The following is a 21,001-nucleotide window of genomic DNA, read 5'->3' on the forward strand; positions in this document are numbered from 1 at the left end:
AATTGAGTATATTGCATATTTTTGAAAAGACAAATTTAAAAATGTCATTTTTTCTCAAAACTGTTGCTCTTTTTTTATTAATATCGCAAAAAATAAAAAGCGCAGAGGTGATCAAATACCACCAAAAGAAATCTCTGTTTGTGGGAAAAAAAGGACGTAAATTTCGTTTCGGTACCACATTGCATGACCGCACAATTGTCAGTTAAAGTCGCACAGTGCCGAAGCACAAAAAGTGGCCTGGACGTAAGACAGCAAAATCCTCCGGTGGTAAAGTGGTTAAAGAGCTTTGGGTGGGATAAAGCTTCCACCGTTTTAAAGTTACAGAAAGATTGCATCATACATGCCAATTTATTCATTTAGCCTACAGTTACACATTAAAGCCCATCTCCGGGCAAAAAAACGTTGCCCTCACTGCACAGGTTAACTGCTTATTTTTGTCTAGGGGAGATCCGCCGATCCTCCCAGCTTCATCCCATCACTCCAGTGGTCTTGAATTGTGGACTGTTTCTGACATCATCAAGCCCATAGACCAGGAACAGTCCACCGCTGGACCATGGGGGAGCCCCGTTTTCCACTGGAATAAAGGATCGGGTGAGTAAAAGCTTTTTACTCACCCCTAGACAAAATGAGCAGTTGACCTGTGAAGTGAGGCACAGCCAAATTTGGCTGCATGGGAAATTTTGTTTTTGTTGCCCGGAGTTGGGCTCTAAAGCATTTTATCATACTAACTTTACATTACAGAAGAGTGTGATACATTATTATCAACACAACATCAGGAACTATTACTACATAATAATTTTTTTTACACACGTTACCCAAATGTCAAAGAGTCAAATTGGCAGCTATGACAAGGGAAATGAAAATTAAGCAATATAGTAATAATATCCTGGGAGATTTTTAATCTTTAAAACAATTTGCATCATATATTCATATTAAGTCTTGTATTCCCCTAAGTCTAATTACCTTAAGTGTATAAAATATCTGTCGGCTACAGTTTGTGGCAGTGCTGTCATGCAAGTGATTCTGTATGTAATATCTGCTTGTAATGAAGTCTTGCCTGATAGCTGTTGGGTGTCACTTGTGCTCTCCCCCTCCCAAAGCCAATTTATCCATCAATCAAAGTAATTATAAGAGTCTTCACACAAGCGACTAACATAAACCACCATTTTAACTTTAAAGCTTCTCTAAGGGCAAGCAACTCGCATCACACACATGGAAATCTGTTATCTATGAAAAGTTTGGCTGTCTGTTTCTTAAGATGATCTTCAGTTTTGAGACCAACAAAGATCAGAACATTGCAACCTGTCAATTCATTCTTTTATTATATAGTCAGTTTGGTATTTTTTATACAGAAGGTCTCTTGTATGGAAACGCCAATATAATAATTAGGGTTTTTTCATACATGTAATATTGGTGGAACTGGGAAATCTTCTCTTGTATGTTACAATGAAAAACATAAAATAACTCCTCTTTTCCAAGGCACAGACAGAATAAAGAAGGTGTTGCCTTGTGCGAAACACTAATAGAATGAAGAAGATCTTGATACTGATATCTTAAGGCCTCCTTACATGTGCAATTTTAACTAATGAAGACCTTCTCTAAAATGTAAAGGTTTTTTGATGACACTGAAGGTCTACACACATAAATATTGGGTCAGTAGAAGCATATAGTATCTGGAGCTTCATGGTATAAAAGAAATATGAAGGTCTTCTTCTGTGTACATTACTAGCAGGTTATAGAAGGTATAGCATACTTAATTTCGAAAAGGGACTTACATGGCCTATAGCATGGAAATGGATTTCAGCTGCAATTGCATGACTGGGTTGTGCAATACGATGTGCCAGCTGTTCTGTAAGTCTTGGATATTTTATGTTGTTTTTATGGATGTGTTGGACTGTCTGGAGCCTATGCATGGTTGTCACTTGCCGGTTATACCTATCAATGGGTACCTGAAGCAGCCAGGGGATCTGTTGATTGGAGGAACTTTCCCTGTTCATGTGGAGAAAAGCTACACTGAAAATGCATTTACCAGCAAGCCCGAGGACCTCAAATGCAAACTGTAAGTCTATGTAACTTTTATAGCTAAGAAAATAATTGCTGTGTGAAACATAAAAAGCTACAATAAATATGAAGCCACCAGTGGGACAGCATCCTGGTAGGATAGCTCAGGTGGGCTTGTACTATGATCCGAACATGCCTGAGCTCATTCCTAGAAGCAATATGAGAAAATCCACCTCATTTTTACTTTATCATGCCTTCCTTTAGTGTTAAAGGGTTAGCTCACCATTAAAATAACATTGAAAGTAGAGTCCACAGTGATCCAAGCCATTCTACATATAAGCCAGAATCCATTTCTTCCCAATACTGCACATGTGCAGATTTGTGGATGAGGGGAAGTGCTTATTTCATCCTCCTTCCTGTGATGATGATGTGCTCAACATAACGTCCTGTGATGATGATGTGCTCAACATAACATCTATCCTAGCTTATACAAAGGATGGCTAAAATCGCTCTGGATGTGACATTTGGTGAGGATTTGCAGATGGTACACTCAGCCTATAGGTATGTAATATAAACAAAGTTCAACTTTAATGTTCTGCATTATGATTTGCAACCTACTGGGGACATTTGATTGTGTTGTAAATGTTATTTTAGAGGTGAACTACCCTTTGAAAACAATTAGTTATTGTAAAACATTTATTATGTAAGTGCTTTAAGGACTGGAAGGACTTATTTTCCCAGCCATATGAAATTCTATGCATCCTATAAAACAAATAATCTGTTAGCAAAAACTCTCATTGTCCCACTTGTTGTATATGATAGTTACATGTTCAGAAATGGTACACCCTGGATATGCATAGGTTGGAGGAAGCTGGAGATTGACTAACTAACCCTTTTTTTTGTATATGGTATATAGTGCATTTTTGTATATTATCCAATAAAACGTACTAGACTATCTGCACTATTGTGGCCATTCCTCTTTACATACTATCCATAACTTCGGACCAAGTGGCTGGTATTATCTATGCTGGATGTGGTGATTCAGGAGAGGTGGCCCCTTCTGCTGCAGGCTTGCTTGAGAGTGTTTAATGCTGATTATTTTCCTGCATCTGGTAAGCGCATTAGCATGCTCCACTGTGGCTGATTTGAAGTGACCCTTGGTGGCGGATTTATCATCTATTCATCTGCACTTTGGAACTTTTTCTGTCCTGCTGAATGCATATGTCATCTGTGCTATTTTTGTTTGGACTTCCTTAATGATCTCTGAGCATTACCGATTGATTTCCATGTTATCAACTGTGTAGCGCAGCTTTTCTATCCATATATCTACCCATAGTGATTCCCACTACAGCTGCAGCTTTTTATTTTTATAGCTTAGCGCAGTTATTAACTTTTTACTTTTTTTTTGTATGCTTTATGAAATATATGAAGAATATGATTATTTGTATTTGTTTTACTAGCCTTGAACTAGACAATTACCAGAGAATGCAAGCCATGATATACGCTATAAAGGAGATTAACAAGGATCCAGACCTTCTTCCCAATCTCACCCTGGGCTACCAGATCTTCGACACTTGTACTGTACTCAGACGGGCAGTAGAAGGAACTCTGTGGATGTTGTCTGGAAAAAAAGAAAGCATTCCAAATTATCGGTGTGAACAAACAGGCACTTTTGCTGGTATCATTGGTGACTCTGCATCTACACGCTCCATTCTAATGGCACACATTTTAGGTCTTTATAGATATCCACAGGTACAAAATAATACTTTTCTTAAAGCTGAACTCTGGGCAGATATAAAATATACACCTTAAAGCCACTATATATTCATTTTTACATCATTAAATGTATTCTCCTAATGCAAGCAATGTACTGCCTGACTTTGACCGGATAGTACCCTCACTTTCAAGTCCCAGTGACAATGGTTACTAGGACATGTAGAAAAAAGTAAATCTCTCATGCGGTAAAACAGACAGCAAGATTCAAGCCCCTCATGACTCTATCTAAGACTAAAAAAGTTTTACCGTTGAGTACACTTTAATACATGTTGTCATTTAAAGACTAATTCCCCTTTTCCAGAAAATAATATATGCAGTCAAAAGGTCCAAGCAGATATTAAAAAGCTGTGCAGCATTGTAAAATGTTCATTCATGTTCTAGTCATACCTGTAGGCCATTTGGACCCCCCAGAAGCCAGGTCGAAAAATTTTCCATACTAGCAACCCTTACATCCCATCTTGTTTCTAGTATGGGAAAAACATTGTCCGCTCACTTCCAGAATAACATGAATGAAAAACAATTGTTTTCACATCCTAAAAACAAGGAAGGATGTAGGGGTTGCAAGGGGGGGGGGCAAATTGCCTACAGGAATAACACCTCACTGACACTTTTGACACTTCTGAGGGGACCAGTGACGTTATTACAGTAATCAGTTCTAAAAATATGCACTGTTACTGTACTAATGACACTGGCAGGGAAGGAGTTAACACCAGGGGCGATAAAAGGGTTAAATGTGTGCCTAGGGGGTGCTTTCTAACAACTGTGTGGAGGATGTACTTACTGGATGAACACAGAGACCTGTGTTCCTACATAGGAGGAGCACATGATCCCTGTGTTCATCACTGACAGAACAGCGGTGTGCCGTGTTTACTTCCGCAGACCGCCATTCTGTCTTCACGGAGAGCGATCGCGGGTGCCCAGCGGACATCTCATCCACCGGACCCACTGATTGGCTCCCCCTCTAGCCAATCGCCCCTCTAGCCTTTGGCAATGCGCACTCAACTCCACTAACTGCTACACAAAAAAACGTACAGGTATGTCATTTCGCATTACAGAGCCGACCTGGCGCAGTATAACTAAGGTGGCTGGTCGTCATCTGGTTAAAGGGGTTGTAAAGGTTCAAATGTTTTTTTTTATAAAAATACCAAACATCCCATACCTACCTACTCTGTGCAAGGGTTTTGCACAGAGCAGCCTCGATCCTCCTCTTCTGGGGTGCCTCGCTGGTGCTCCTGGTTCCTCCTCTTCATTGGGTGCCCCCACAGAGAGCCGCCTTTAATGGGTCCATTGACACAGACAGTGGGACTCGGCCCCACCTCCCCCACAGACACTGGCCTTGAATGACAAGCAATCTATTCAATGAGGACAGGGACAGTGGCTGAAACCACTGGGCTCGTGCACGTCGCTGGAACAGATGGGCTTAGGCAAGAAAAAGGGGGGATCCGGGGGCAGCTGCTACAAATAAGGTTTTTCATATGCATTAAGGTGAAAAACCACAAGGCTTTACAGTCCCTTTAATGCCTTAGAACTCAAAAGATTGAAAGACTCTCCTAGACAATAGACTATTTCATGTCATGTAAATGCAAGTCAACTTGACTGGGAAGATCCCATCCTATGATTTAAAAACATACTGAGGGATCCATAGATTTCACAGAATATTGCAGTAAGGCACAGTGTTGATGTCTTATACCTTTAACTGGGCATTTCATAATCAGGTGGTGATGTTCTTCCCAAGAAACGTGATCCTCTTAAATGTACATTACATCCTGTACATACATAGGTGGAACCAAACTACCATGGACCAAAGTTTCCTTGTTTATCCATTAGGTTTTATAGCATTCCTGTTATTTTTTTTAAATCCACAGATAAGCTACTCCTCAACCAGCCCAACTCTCAGCAACAGAAAAATATTTCCTTCTTTCTTTCGCACCCTACCTAGTGATGTATTTCAGTCCCGAGGTCTTGCTAACTTAATCCTGTATTTTGGTTGGTCATGGGTTGGCTTTCTAGCAAGTGATGATGACTATGGTCAACTAAGTCTCCAGGCGGTAAGGGAGGAATTAATCAATGCCGGTGCATGTGTAGCTTTCATAGAAACAATTATGACCAGCCAGGCCAACAGGAATGCTCCACACATTGTCAATGTTATCAAGGAGTCAACAGTCAAAGTTGTGGCAGTGTTGTCCTCCAAACCAGATTTTTTACCAGTTGTAGAAGAGTTGCAAAGACAGAATGTGACTGATAAAATCTGGATAGCCAGTGAAGCATGGTCAACCTCTAATCTTCTTTCTAAAGAAAAGTATCAGCAAGTCTTGATAGGCACTCTTGGGTTTGCTGTCCATGCAGGACAGTTGCCAGGATTTATGGAGTATCTAAACAGCTTACACCCATCAAAAGCTCCAAATGATTCTTTCATAACAGAGTTCTGGGAGCAAATGTTTTCCTGCAGATGGATTAACCCCCTGAATTCAGATGATGGGACAAGTAACAAAACAGTACATGACTGCACTGGAGAAGAAAATCTGGGGAAGTCAATGCTGAAAGTTGATTTTGGAGCAACCTTCATGGTCTACACTTCAGTTTATGCATTTGCATGGGCCTTACACAATCTGCTTCACTGCCAGCCAGGAAAAGGCCCATTTCATAATGGATGTGCAAACATTTTGTCATTTGACCCTTGGCAAGTACGTTACTTGTATTTTTCCCAAAGTCAATTGATTATGTTGTATTTGTTTTTCTTTAAATCCCTTTCTTCTTAATGTTGTTTTCCAGCTTCTCCGTTATATTAAAACAACAAGGTTTCAGACTTCAGACAAGACAAACATATTTTTTGATGACAATGGGGATCCTCCAGCCCTTTATGATATTATAAACTGGCAGATTAGTTCTACTGGGTCCTTGAAGCAAGTTATAGTAGGAAGATATGACTCCAGCTCCACAGATGGGAACACTATGAGTATAGACCATGCTGGCATTGTATGGAATAATAACAAAACAATGGTACGATGCACCAGATGAAAAAAAAAAAAAAACCTCACGCTATGTAGATATCTTCTTTAGGAAGCTTATCATTTATTGTTTCCATGTCTAGTTTACAAAATATAAAGAACCATATATATCTATCCCTGCCCTTGAAGAACTTCTAAAATGCTGTCACCACCACAGTCATAACATTTACAGACAAGTTGGTCAAATACCATCTAGAAGGAAAATGGCTCTGTGTCAGTTTTATTTTAGTGATTTTGTTTAGAGCAGGTTCACACCGGGACCACACAGGAACACGACACATGTTATTGTGTGATTCCTGTATAGTGAGATTGTGCAGCCCATTCATATTGTGAAGAAAGCAGTGTATGCAGGACCTTTAAAAACAGTACAGCACCAAATTGCATGGTACTGCAGTAGAATGCGCTTTGGTGCCTGCAATTGCACTGCATTTGCGCTTTGCATTTGGGGTGCCCTTAGCCTTACATTGGCACCCGCAGCAGATCAGAAAGTCAGTGTGTTTTCAGTGTGGTACGGGAAATACTAACAGAATGCGACAGCCAGCCAGTACATGATTGTGGACAGTGTGTTTGTGTCACCTCTGTTTTTTCACATACACATGGTAAAGGCACACCAAGGAATTGAGACTGGAAAGCAGATATGTCCTAATAAAAATGGAAAGACATCTGGTGGAGGTATTAGTAGACACTGGAAACCTTAACACATTGGTTTATGCCAGTCTGGTGGGCCTTGCTAAGCTTGGCACAGACCACATGGGAGTGCTGCTAGTCTGTTTTGGGGAACCTATTAGGGGCAGCCATGATGGAACAGGAAGGGGTCACCCCCAAACTGTTCCAACTGGGAACTTGAAATTGTCCAAAATGTCTTGGTATGCTGACACCTTAAGAGTTCCCTTCACTGGAACTAAAGGACCAAGCCCAACCCCTGAAAAACAACCCCACACCATAATTCCCCCTCCACCAAATGATTTGGACCAGTGCATGAAGCAAAGTCCATAAAGACATGGATGAGTGAGTTTGGGGTGGGGGAACTTGACTGGCCTGCTCAGAGTCCTGACCTTAACCAGATAGAACACCTTTGGAAATAATTATAGCGGAGATTGCAAGCCAGGCCTTCTAGGCCACATCAGTGCCTGACCTCGCAAATGCACTTCTAGAAGAATAGTCAAACATTCCCATAGACACACTCCTAAACTTTGTGAACAGCCTTCCCAGAAGAGTTGAAGCCGTTATGGCTGCAAAGGGTGGGCCAACTCAATATTGAACCCTATGGACTAAGACTGGGATCCCATTAAAGTTCATGTGTGTGTAAAGGCAGGCGTCCCAATACTTTTGGTACTATAGTGTATGTCGTATTACAATGGAAAGACATGAAGGTATTATTAGACACTGGAAACCTTGCTACATTGGTTTATGCCAGTCTAGTGAGCCTTGCCAAGCTTGGCACAGACTACATGAGAGTGCTTTGTACCGTATACATGGCAATGCAAGGAGTGCTGGAGTGCTGTCAGTGGAAACACCTTGTGGAGTTGTAAAGCATGTAAAGTGTGCGGTTAAGAACGTGTTACATGGTGTAATACCATAATGTGATTTTCCTTTTTTTAATAGCTATGGGAAGAAGGAAAAACAGGTAAGAAGTGCTGAAAATGTGTATGAAGTAAATTATATTACTAAGTGCCAAAATGCTTAGCTTTCTTTCTTTCTTTCTTTCTTTCTTTCTTTCTTTCTTTCTTTCTTTCTTTCTTTCTTTCTTTCTTTCTTTCTCTCTTTCTTTCTTTCTTTCTTGCTCTTTCATTCATTCTTTCTTCTGAGTTTTGTTAGTAGCTTGGACGAGCAGATTTTTTTTTTAATGCTATGAACTTGCTAAACAAAGTCCTCCAGCATTTATACTAAGCTTGTTTGCTGTCATGTTGAGGAAAAGTGCAGGACAAAATGACTTGGACTGTTCCTAGGTGTCTCTGTCACATGCATAGTTCACAACTGCCAATACCAGTGAATCATATATACACTATAGTACCAAAAGTATTGGGACACCTTCCTTTACACACACATGAACTTTAATGGCATCCCAGTCTTAGTCTGTAGGGTTCAATATTGAGTTGGGCCACCCTTTGCAGCTATAACAGATGCAACTCTTCTGGGAAGGCTGTGCACAAGGTTTAGGAGTGTGTCTATAGGAATGTTTGACCATTCTTCCAGAAGCGAATTTGTGAGGTCAGGCACTGATGTTGGACAAGAAGACCTGGATCGCAGTCTCCACTCTAATTCATCCCAAAGGTGTTCTATACACCTGACTATAATACATACAGTGCATCTGGAGAGTATTCACAGCACTTCACTTTTTCCACATTTTGTTATGTTACAGCCTTATTCCAAAATGGATTAAATTCATTTTTTTCTTCATTATTCTACAAACAGTACCCTGTAATGACAACGTGAAAGAAGTTTGTTTGAAATCTTTGCCAATTTATTAAAAAAAAATAAAAAATCACATGTACATAAGTATTCACAGCCTTTGCTCAGTACTTTGTTGAAGCCCCTTTGGCACCAATTACAGCCTCATGTCTTTTTGAGAATGATGCTACAAGCTTGGCACACCTATTTTTGGACAGGTTCTCCCATTCTTCTTTGCAGGACCTCTCAAGCTCCATCAGGTTGGATGGGGAGCATCGCTGCCATTTTCAGATCTCTCCAGAGATGTTCAATCGGGTTTAAGTCTGAGCTCTGGCTGGGCCACTCAAGGATATTCACAGAGTTGTCCTGTAGCCACACCTTTGTTATCTTGGCTGTGTGCTTAGGGTTGTTATCCTGTTGAAAGATGAACTTTCTTCCCAGTTTAAGGTCCAGAGCTCTCTGGAGCAGGTTTTCATCAAGGATGTCTCTGTAATTGCTGAATTCATTGTTCCCTTGATCCTGACTAGTCTCCCAGTTCCTGTCACTTAAAGTCATTCCCACAGCATGATTTGCAGTTAGAAACGCTTTAATTTTGAGTGTCATGGCACAGGCTGCAAATACTTATGTACATTGAAAGATTTCAAACAAATTTCTTTCACGTTGTCATTATGGGGGATTGTTTGTAGAATTTTGAGGAAAATAATGAATTTAATCCTTTTTGGATTAAGGCTGTAACATAAGAAAATGTGGAAAAAGTGAAGATCTATGAATACTTTCCGGATGCACTGTGTATATAAGCTTGTTTGACATCCTTTTCTAAACCCATGGCCAATATTATTGAGGTTGTCTACACCCCACCCCCCTTTAACTTTTCTAAGGAGTCTCTCCACAAGATTCTGGAGCTTGTCTGAGGGAGTTTGTGCCCACTTAGAAGAAAGAGCCTTTGTGAGGTCAGATACAGATATTGGATGAGAACACTTCTACTCTCAAACAAAAAACCCACTAAGTAAAGGGGGGGGGGCATTATTCTTTGCTTTTAAATTAGTCATTTTGCTGCAAAATACATTTTGTGGTAATCACTCTGCTCATCATTAACCCCCAGGAAACCCATGCAGGCAAAGGGAGAACATGAAGATGGTGTCCAAAGTAGGGACTGAGAACAGAACCCTATTGGGACAGAGCACAAATGCAGCCCAGTTAGCCACCATTGTGCCCCAACAAAACAAGGCTCTAGAAAAAAAATCCTTTGCTGGAACCACGTATTATTAGAAGTAGAACCTCTACCAGTTTTTATATTACTGTCTGTGTTCCATTGGGGAGATATAATCTCACTTATGCCATAGTATGGTCCAAAAGAACATCTCTCCAAAAGCCATTGTTCCCCTCAGCTGTGGGTACAATGGATGCCAGCCGTGGGAGCTCACTCTTATTTCATGTAGGCGGTATTCAGGAAACAGAGAAGTGCACACCTATGACATCTCCTGGAAACCTCTGTGCCAAAAACTGACGTGCTTTTAGACATCTTTTCTATGTCCCTGTCTACAGTCCTTATGGGCTTGTTAGTTTGGGGCAGAGAATGTGCCATTGTGTAATTGATATTATAGTATGGTTTCCTTAATTATTGTAATGTCACAATAACAAGTGTGTCTATCTTCTGCCAGCAAAAAACACTGTTGGCACAATTAGCGACATGTGAATGCACTAGCTGTTGCCTTGACCTCTCAATACATTCATATAGGGATACATTCATGGGGGTCCTAAATGTCCTGGTATAGAAAAATGTCACTGAAGACACACAACACAAGCAATTTTCCAGCACTATTCCTTCAGAGGACAACTCATATGGCAATCAAATGACCACTCAGTACTTATTAGAGTCTCAGCCTTATAGCTTGCATGAATAGCAAATGACCCTTCCTGTGAGGTCTATGGGACAGATAGTGAAAGGACATTTTCTGAACAAAAAGAAAGATAGCACCGGATCTCCTGGCCCCTCCCTCCTGCTGAGTGCCTCCACAGCAAGCAGCTTGCTATGGGGGCACCCGAGCCGAGCCAAAGTAATGTGTGTCCATTCAGACACAGAGCCGTGGCTTGGCCCTGCCCCCTCTCTCCTCAGTGGCACACTGACTTTGATTGACAGCAGCGGGAGCCAATGGCGCCACGCTGCTGTCTCAGCCAATGAGGAGGGAGAGTCCTGGACAGCTGAGCCTCTCGTGCAACATTGCTGGATCGAGATAGGGCTCAGGTAAGTATTAGGGGGGCTAATGGGGACTGCTGCACACAGAAGGTTTTTTATCTTAATGCATAGAATACATAAAGGTAAAAAACCTCAAGCCTTTACAACCACTTTAGGTGAACCTGTTTCTATTGGCAAAATATAGGTTTACCTAAACAATAAATAAAAAAAAGTTTGGCTACTTACCTGAACAGAAAACACTTTGGAAGCTGCCAACAAAGCTGGATTCAACCTAGATGGCTATGCCTAATAATCTGGCCTTCGTAATGGAACACTAGCCACCAGTCTCAACTCTACACTGTTTATCGGTCATCCTTTCTTAGCTAAAATGGCTCCCAAGGTGCATGAAATGTAGAAACCTTTGGCCTTTTCAACCACTTTAATTATGTTCCATGGCAGGGTGTACCCACATGCTAGAAGTCAGATTCTGCTGAATTTTTTAGGATCTGTTTTCTTATTCCTTGCATATTCTATTTATTTCCATAAGGTTCCACCATCAAAGTGCAGTTCTAGCTGTTCTCCAGGATTTATGAAGGTGACCATTCCTGGAAAACCCATCTGCTGTTTCCAGTGCGTACCTTGTCCTCAGGGACAAATCTCCAATGAAACAGGTGCTTTATAAGATTATGTTTGATAATGTAGGTTTCTACACACAAACTGTGCTTTTTACAATACTGACACTAACTTTCTTCTCTAGATGCTGTGAATTGCCTCCCTTGCCCCTGGGATATGTGGCCCAATTTCCAACAAGATGCATGTTTGCCAAAGCCCATTGAGTTCCTCTCCTACAGTGAAGCACTTGGCATTAACTTGGCTTCCATTGCCATATTCTCTTCCGTTGTTCCACTTGGAATTTTGGGATTGTTCATCCATTATAGGACCACACCAATAGTGCGAGCCAACAACTGGTCTTTAAGCTGTCTTCTACTCATATCTTTGTGCCTCTGCTTCCTTTGCTCATTGGCGTTTATTGGATACCCCCAACAAGATAAGTGCCTTCTCCGCCAGGTTACATTTGGTTTGGTCTTTTCATTGTGTATCTCTTGTGTTCTAGCCAAAACTATTACAGTCGTCATTGCCTTCAAAGCCACCAAGCCAGGAAGTCAGTTAAGAAAGTTTACTGGTATAAGAGTATCCTACTCACTCATTGCCCTTTGTTTACTAATCCAAGTATCAATCTGTGTGACTTGGCTTTCTTCTTCACCTCCTTTTCCAGAGTTTGACTCTAACACTCAGTCAAAGGTGATTATTTTGAGCTGCAATGAAGGTTCTCCTACAGCATTCTGGTTCATGTTAGGATACCTAGGTCTCCTAGCCACCATCAGTCTTATTGTTGCATTCTTCGCTAGAAGATTACCTGACAGCTTCAATGAGGCAAAGTTTATTACCTTTAGCATGTTGGCTTTCCTCAGTGTTTGGATATCCTACATCCCAGCCTCTCTCAGCTCACGAGGGAAATATATTGTAGCCACCGAGATCTTTGCCATCTTATCTTCTAGCTGGGCTCTTGTGGTTTGTATTTTCCTACCAAAATGTTTCATCATATTGTTTCGACCTAATATGAACTCTAAAGGACTACTGATGAAAAAAAACTGTGGCTGAAAAAATAAAATACAAACAAAAATATAGACATATGTCTTATGCAGGACTACAGTTATGTAATCATAAAATAGTTTATGTTGTTAGGATTTTAGGAAAGTATTTTGTAAATTCATAACTTTCTCTGTTCTAAAGGAACTGCTGTTTGTTTCACCATGTTCTTTCTTTGATTTCTGAATGGGAAGGTCTGCCTTCATTAAAACAACCTGAGCAATCTCTGTGTTGTATAGGAAATACTTGCAGTGTCTCCATCCCTAAAGAAGTGGCTGAGCATTTTAGAGTGGCTCACCAAATAAGACTCTTATTGCAAGGGATGCCTGAAAATGTTATTTGCATCACATTAGGGTAGACATCTGTGAAAAGCAGAAAGCCAATCACACAAGCAGAGGGTGAGATTTCGGCAGGGAGTTCTGCATAATAACTATTTACAGAAGGAGTTCCTACATTGCATGGAAATTACATTTTATTTTTTTTCACATTTTAGAAAATTAAAACATTTGTAGACTAAAATGGAATAAACTAATTAAAACGTAATATGCATGTCAATTTTTTTTTAAAGCGCATCTATGGTCAAAATTCAAATTCATATTTTCAAATTTCCACATTATTTTAAAATTATTTCTAGCCTACTCCTATTAATCTGAATGATCTTGAAGTTTGTAAACTTACTTTGTGAAGATCCGCACTAGTTTACTTCCTTGAATTTCATGACAGCCATTCCCTATGCCCTGTGAGTCGTCACTGCTGTGTCACACATTTCACGGAGCCTGCCTTCTGAACTACAAGGGGGCTTGGAGGAGGATTTTCAAGAGGCAGAGGCAGTACAGGAATCCCTGTTTGCAGGCAGCAAGGTACCATGGGATATATAGTCCTTAGAAAGTTAATTTAAACAGCAGAAGGGAAGCTTCAAAGCATGCAGGGAATCCAGAAAGTTGTGGAAAGAGACAACCAGCAGATAGGCAGCACTCACAACATGAAAGGAGTTTTTTTTCAAGTAAGATTATATTGGATTGTCAAACACAACTATTATTTGTATTGGTATTACAATGCAGATGTTATAACATGAAAGTGTATGATAGATTTTCTTTAACATTTTGGACAATGGTCAAGACTTCCAATGCTTTTTTGACAGTAGTTTGCCTATAAGCCCTAACAGTTGCCAAAATGCAGTAATGAGCTTTGCCCCCATCTATTCTGGACTTCAATGAGATTTACTAAGTTTTGGTTTTGCAAATTTCAGACAGAATATGACAACTAATGCCCACACACCTAACCAAACCCCCCCCCCCCCCCCCCCGCCCCCTCCCTGCCCCCAGGATTTTAACCTGGGCAGATTAATCCATCCCTAAGTATTGCTTAGTATGGGAGAAGTAACAAAGAGTCCAGAAAAAAATTTCTGCAATCTAGGGCCTGTGTTCAGGAAGAAAACATCAGAAACCCTGTGCTCCCTCCATCCTCCTTCCCTTCCTCTATACCCTCCAAAGGTCTCCAAACCTTCCGAATAAAGGGCCAGTTTACTGCCCTTCAAACTTTCAGGGGGTCGGACTGTGGTCAGTGTGAGTAGAAAATGCTCTGGTGTCAATTGGATTAAAGAATGCCCCATCACTGGTGTTAGTGGGAGGACTAGTGCCCATTATGGGTATCAGGGGAAACACTAGTGCCCCATCATTGGTGTCAGTGTGAAGAATAGGGCCCTGCAATTGGTGTCAGTGGGAGGAATAGTTTCCCATTGTTGGGGTCAGTGGTAGGAATAGGGCCATTTTGTTGGTATCAATAACGGTAATTATGCCCCACTGTTGGTGTAGAAGGAATAGTGCCTTGTATTTAGTGTAAGGAATAGTTTCCAAAGAGCATAATAAAGGCAAGCAATGGGCCACACCCAGCCCCCAGGCCGCAGTTTGGAGATTACTGCTCTATACCATCTGCTAAACAAAAGTTTGCATCTTTAAAAGTGACTGGAGCCCATTTTTATTCTACCCGGAGGAAAGGACCAACCTTGAGATAAATGTTTTTGGGTCCGTATTGGAAGGTAAGCGTAGCCTGTTATTCTGCCGTATGTTAATTCTTATGAAATCCAGGAATAATAGCGTTACAATGAGCGTTACATCTCTAGTACATGGAGAGGTTCACAGTAGGTCCACTTTATCATTCACTAAGCACTAGGCTTATACAATTTTTCTTCAAGGCATACTCAAGATGTTTCCTCCTCTGCTTCCTCTGCGACGGCAGGATGAGCTCTGCAACTTTACCTTTGTAACGTGGATCAAGAAGGGTTGCCAACCAGTAATGATCCCTCTCCTTGATACCAAAAATCTGCAGGTCCTTTCGCAGACTTTGCATAATCAGGGAGCCCATGCAGCGTAAGTTTGAGGAGGCATGAGATTCTGAGTCCTCTGGGACACTAAGGATGACATTGTCAGAAGCAACCTCTCCCCAACCACGTACAACTCCGTGGGGGTTTCTGGGGAATGAAAACCATCCCTTGAAGACTGCTGTATGTTATCCTCTACATCCATGCTGCCACAATCCTCCTCCTCCTCTTCCTCCTGTGTGTTTTGTGGCCCTGCAGGAATGTTATCTGCATAAAGGGGGCCTTGTGAAGAAAGGAAGTCCTCCTCTTCCTCCCGCTGTTCTGCCTCAATTGCCCTGTCCATGATTCCATGTAGCGTGTGCTTCAGCAGGAAGACTAGAGGGACAGGGTCACTGATGCATGCATCATCGCGGCTCACCATCCTTGTGGCCTCCTCAAATGGTGACAGGACAGTGCATGCATACTTTATCAGCAAGCACTGGCGTGGCGAAAAGAAGCCAAGATCCCCTTAGCCTTTTTTCTTGTGCCATGCTCACACAGGTACTCATTGATGGCCCTCTGCTGCATGTGCAGCCTCTGCAGTATTGCCAATCTTGAGTTCCACCTGGTGGGCATGTCACAAATAAGGCAGTTGGTGGGCAGGTTGAATTCCCGTTGAATGTCAGCCAGGCGAGCACTCGCATTGTAGGACCGCCGGAAATGGCCACAGACTTTTCTGGCCTGCCTCAGAAGATCTTGTAAGCCCGGGTACCTGTTCAAGAAATGCTGTACCACCAAATTCAGGACATGTGCCAAGCAAGGAACATGTGTCAAGTGTCCCTGTCGGAGGGCGGAGAGAAGGTTGGTGCCATTGTTGCATAAAACCATTCCTGGCGTCAACCACCTCTGAGCCTGTCCCTGCAGAGCTGACAGAATCTCTGACCCGGTGTGGCTCCTGTCCCCTAGACAGACCAACTAAAGCACTGCTTGACATCTTTTAGCCTGACTGCTTGCGTAGCCCCTTGAACACTTAGGGAGCACCGCTGGTTCCGAGGAAAATCCAGCAGAAGAGGCCATAAAGGATAAAAAAGAGGAGGGGGTGGAGCAGACAGATGTGGCAGAATCATCACCAATGTTTTGGAGGCATGGTTGCGGAACCAGCTCCAGCACTGAACCCTGTCCTGCATCCTTCCCAGCTGCCAGCAGACTTACCTAGTGCGTCGAGAAGGAAATGCAACATCCCTGACCATGCCTGCTGGACCATGAGTCAGCAGTAATGTGAACCTTCCTGCTGACCGCTCCATCCAACGAGGCCACAACATTTCCTTCCACATGATGGTAGAGAACTGGAATGGCCTTACCTGAAATGAAATTTATTTTTGGAACCTTCCACTGGGGTAAAGCACATTTCACAAATTCACGAAATGGGGCAGAGTCTACCAGATGAAAAGGCAGCAGTTGTAGTGCTAGCAATTTGGCCAAGTTAGCATTTAGACGCTGAACATGTGGATGGCTGGGACAGTATTTTGTTTATGGTTCAGCAACTGGGGTGGTGAAATTTGCCTGCTGGTCAAATCAAGAGGTGGTGTACTGCTAGCACATTGGGTGTAAGTACCTGTGGCATCCATTGCTATACCATCATCCCTTTCAGTGCAGGTTTTTGAGAGGACTTGAGGTATAGCAGGGGTAGAGATCCCAGATGAGGAGCAAGGAGAAGTCTGCATTTTATTAGGATGTGGGTCTTTCAGATGCTGTTGCCAATGGTCTGCGTGGCAGCTCATCATATGTCTTGTCAAGCATGTGGTGCCCAAGTGGCTGATGTTCTGGCCACGCTTGATCCGCTTCAGACAGAGATTGCAAACAGCAATGCTGCGGTCTGCTGCACATGTGTTGAAAAAAGCTCACACCAATGAACTTTTGGAAATCAGCGGGGGGTTAGCAGCACCCTGGAGCTCTGTGGTGTGATGCAATAGGGTGGCTGCCCTTAAGCCAGCCCCTGGAGCACATCCTGCCTCATTGAAGTTGTCTGCCTCCTCCTCACTTTCCTCCTCTATTCTCTCAGGCACCCAAGTACGGTCAGTGACTTAATCATCCCCTCCCTCTTCGCCACTGGAGCAAACTTGGCAGTAAGCTGCAGCCTTTGGAACATGAGTGCTAGTTTCTTGTCCGTCATTGTCAACCCCCTCTCTCTAGGCTCACATTATTCCCTTCCTCAATCTGGGAACCAACATCAGAGCATTCAAATTGCTGCGCATCTTCCAGCATCATGTAACTGACACTATGATCGAATAGTTCAGGTGACTCCTCCGTGCATGATGGTGAGGCTACGGAAGGAGTAGCTGTGGAGAAGGAGCCTGTGGAATATGCCACTTTAGCAGCTGAGGTGGAAGGCAAAGTAGTATGAGCCTGGGTGACAGAGGATGAGGAGGATGAGGATGGCTTAGTTATCCACTCCACCAACTGTTCTGCATGTTGTGCCTCAATAACATGGCCAGCACCAGAAAAAAAGTACAAGCATGCGCCGCCTGTAGAGGATGCACCATGTTCGTGACCACTACTTTTCACTGTGGACACAGAGGCTGCTTGCCCTTTTTTAGTGGCCTGTGAGCATGTACCTCTCCTTGTTGGCCTTTTGGACATGATGGGGATTTTTGGAGGGGTTTTCAATACTTTTTATTACAGAATGTGGGATGGAAATATGATACTTGGGTGCAATACTTTTGTGCTTGGTGCACTATAAACCATTTTATTATTGTTTTTTATTTTTTGGGGGGGAAATTTTTATAACTTTTTATTACAGAATGTGGAATGGAAATATGATGCTTGGGTGCAATACTTTTGTACTTGGTGAATTATAAACCGTTTTATTGTATATATATTTTTTTAATAATGAAAAACGTAATAAAGTCCAAAGAAAAAATCACTGTTGACACACAAGTAATAGCACCTGCGACACAAAAGGGGGACAGCAATTATGCCCTAAATAAAATTACTGATGCTGCGCCACAAAAAAAATCACTGCTGACGCACAAGTAATAGTACTTGCCACACAAAAGGGGGGACAGCAATTATGCCCTAAATAAAAATCACTGCTGCTGCGCCACAAAAAGAAAAATCAATACTGACGCACAAGTAATAGCACCTGTGACACAAATGTGGGGACAGAAATTATGCCCTAAATAAAACTACTGCTGCTGCGCCACAAAAAAAAATCACTGCTGACGCTCAAGTCATAGCACCTGCATAATAAAAGGGGGGACAGCAATTATGCCCTAAATAAAATTACTGCTGTTGCGCCACAAAAAAAAATCACTGCTGATGCAAAACTAATAACACCTGCGACACAGAAGGGGGAGTACTAATATTGCAGAAACAGAACCTAATGCTGCAAAGAAAAAAAACTGAAAAGAAAAAAAAGAAAAAATATATAGATGAAAAAAAAATGGGATCAGTGGGGTGACACAGACGTGTTGTATACACCAACACTTCAGTGGCCCCACTACACAAGAATCACAGCACAGCACTACACTGTGTTATACAAAAATCAGCCCTACACTACACTGTCCGCAGTACACTGTGTCATACAAGATGAATCAGCACAGGACTACACTAAACTGACTGCAGAACACAGTGTTATACAAGAATCAGCCCAACACTACCTTGCACTGACTGAATTAAATATGAAAGCACAATCCACAAACTACCCACCTAATCTCCACTCCTAATCTACACTAACACACTACACACAGCTGCCGTGTAAGCAGCCTTATATAGTGTGGGGCATGGACCTGCCTTTTGCCAATCATAGCTCTGACAGGGCATTGTGCTGTGATTGTCCGAAGCATAAAGATCAGGTGCATGCTTTGGCCAATCACAAGCACTTAATGCACTGCAATCGCGCATTGCATTATGGGGAGCTCATCGGTGGGCGAACTTCCACTCGAACGCCACATTTGTTCGTGTGTTCAACTCGAACGGTCAGCCCATCCCTAATGGGAACACATAAGTTCTAAATAGAGTTGATCGAACACCTGGATGTCTGGGTTCGGCGGGTTCGGCCGAACTTGAAAAAAAAGTCTGGGTTTGTGACCCGGACTTAACCCGAACTTTACCCCGATCCTGAACCCCATTGAAGTCAATGGTGACCCGAACTTTTGAGCACTAAAATGGCTCTAAAAAAAACATGGAAAGGGCTAGAAGGCTGAAAATGGCGCAGCAAAATCTTCTTAAGAGCATGGCAAGTGCTCTGCAAACAAATGTGAATAGGGAAATAACTTAAAATAACACAAAAAACATAAAAATAAAAAAGAATCATCTTCTTGATCTAGGAGGACGAGGCCCATATGGAGTAGGAGGTTGATGTGGCGGTGTAGGTGGAAGCGGCGGTGGAGGATGACAAGGTAGCCAACACTGGTTTTTGTTTTTAATTTTATTTCTTTTTAAATTAGGGTACACCCCAAAAGAGTGAGAAAGATCAAAAATACAACAAAGGCTGGGTAAGGCCGGTATACATGTCTATTCTGCACAAGGTACGGACAAGTCCTGTGGGATCCATGCCTGGTTCATTTTAATGAACGTGAGCTTGTCCACATTGGCTCTGGACAGGCGGCTGCGCTTGTCTGTGATAACGCCCCCAGCCATGCTAAATACCCGTTCAGATAATACACTGGCTTCAGGGCAGGCCAGCACCTCCAAGGCGTAAAGGGAAAGCTCAGGCCATGTGCCCAATTTGGAGACCCAGAAGTTGAAGGGGGCAGACCCGTCATTCAGTACGTGTATAGTACGTAAGGAACGGTAAGTAACTGTATATGGTGTATGGTATATGGTAAGGAACGGTGATGGCGGCCGGCGGGGGGGGCTTTTTTCCCCCTTCTGGGTTGAGTCTGGCCTTGGAAAAGGTATGTGTCCCTGGTTGTGGGCCGGGCTCTCCCAAAGCTGTCTAAGTTCTGAGGCCTTCTGGTAGGGACGGGGCTGCATTGGTCTTGCCAGGGATCAGGATTCTGAAAAGCCTGTGGTGTATGTGCCCCTGGAGTGGCAGTCCAGGGGTGCCATAATTCACAGTGGATGGCAACACTATGAGTATGGCACCAAGGGCACTGCACTTCCTACACACGTTTTTCACACCTGCCTCTAGGACCAGGCCTTTTGGTCAGGAGTCAGGACCAGAGGAATTTTTTATTCCTGGCCGAAGGGCCTGCCATAGTATTGCAATGTGGCACTAACCTTGCACTTCTCCACTATCCCTTTCCCCACTTTTATGTGTTGTGTGTCTCACGGTTTGTGTTTTTTATTGTGGCAGTACACTTTATTTTGCACAGCGTGATTAGTAGGGTGTAGGTCCTTGGCCTGTCCCTGAAAGTCTTGGGAGGGGGTGGATATGTCCTTCTGGCTTGGTTCGCCCTCTCTCATGGGGTCTCTCTTCGGGAGAGCCCCACATAGTACTTGCGGTGGACTGTTTCAGCAGACCTCCTAAAGAACGGGGCTGCCTGGTTTCGGCAAGGTTAGCCAGTGTAATGGCACTTTTCCACTGCAAGTACCGGCTCGGCTCTACTCGGCCCTGCTTGGCCCTGCTTTGCCCCGGTTTGTTTTTCCACTGCTGGTACCGCATGGTACGGTGTTGGAACGGTTCGGTACGGTACGGTATGGTTTGCTTTTCCACTAAAGTAGTACTAAAGTTAAGTGGGTGGGATCACAACGATT

The 21,001-nt window shown here is 42.7% G+C and overlaps 1 protein-coding gene and 1 pseudogene across 2 annotated transcripts in view; both read left to right on the plus strand.

Annotated features, from left to right (window-relative positions):
• Positions 1-3,495: 3,495 nt before the first annotated feature.
• LOC309554706 (extracellular calcium-sensing receptor-like) lies at positions 3,496-13,014 on the plus strand (the record flags this gene model as incomplete). Its single annotated transcript, XM_082256410.1, has 5 exons — positions 3,496-3,753; positions 5,643-6,461; positions 6,550-6,777; positions 11,900-12,023; positions 12,110-13,014. 5 exons carry the CDS (start codon positions 3,496-3,498, stop codon positions 13,012-13,014), a joined length of 2,334 nt encoding a protein of 777 aa, XP_082112536.1.
• A 910-nt stretch (positions 13,015-13,924) lies between these two features.
• Positions 13,925-21,001, plus strand: part of LOC309554707 (vomeronasal type-2 receptor 26-like) — a 17,791-nt pseudogene continuing 10,714 nt past the window's right edge. Inside the window, exon 1 of the transcript in view lies at positions 13,925-14,005. The product of the transcript in view is annotated as a vomeronasal type-2 receptor 26-like (transcript). The remainder of the gene's footprint in view (positions 14,006-21,001) is intronic.

This window comes from Pelophylax lessonae, assembly GCF_965119305.1.
Source record: "Pelophylax lessonae genome assembly, chromosome: 4".
NCBI lineage: Eukaryota > Metazoa > Chordata > Amphibia > Anura > Ranidae > Pelophylax > Pelophylax lessonae.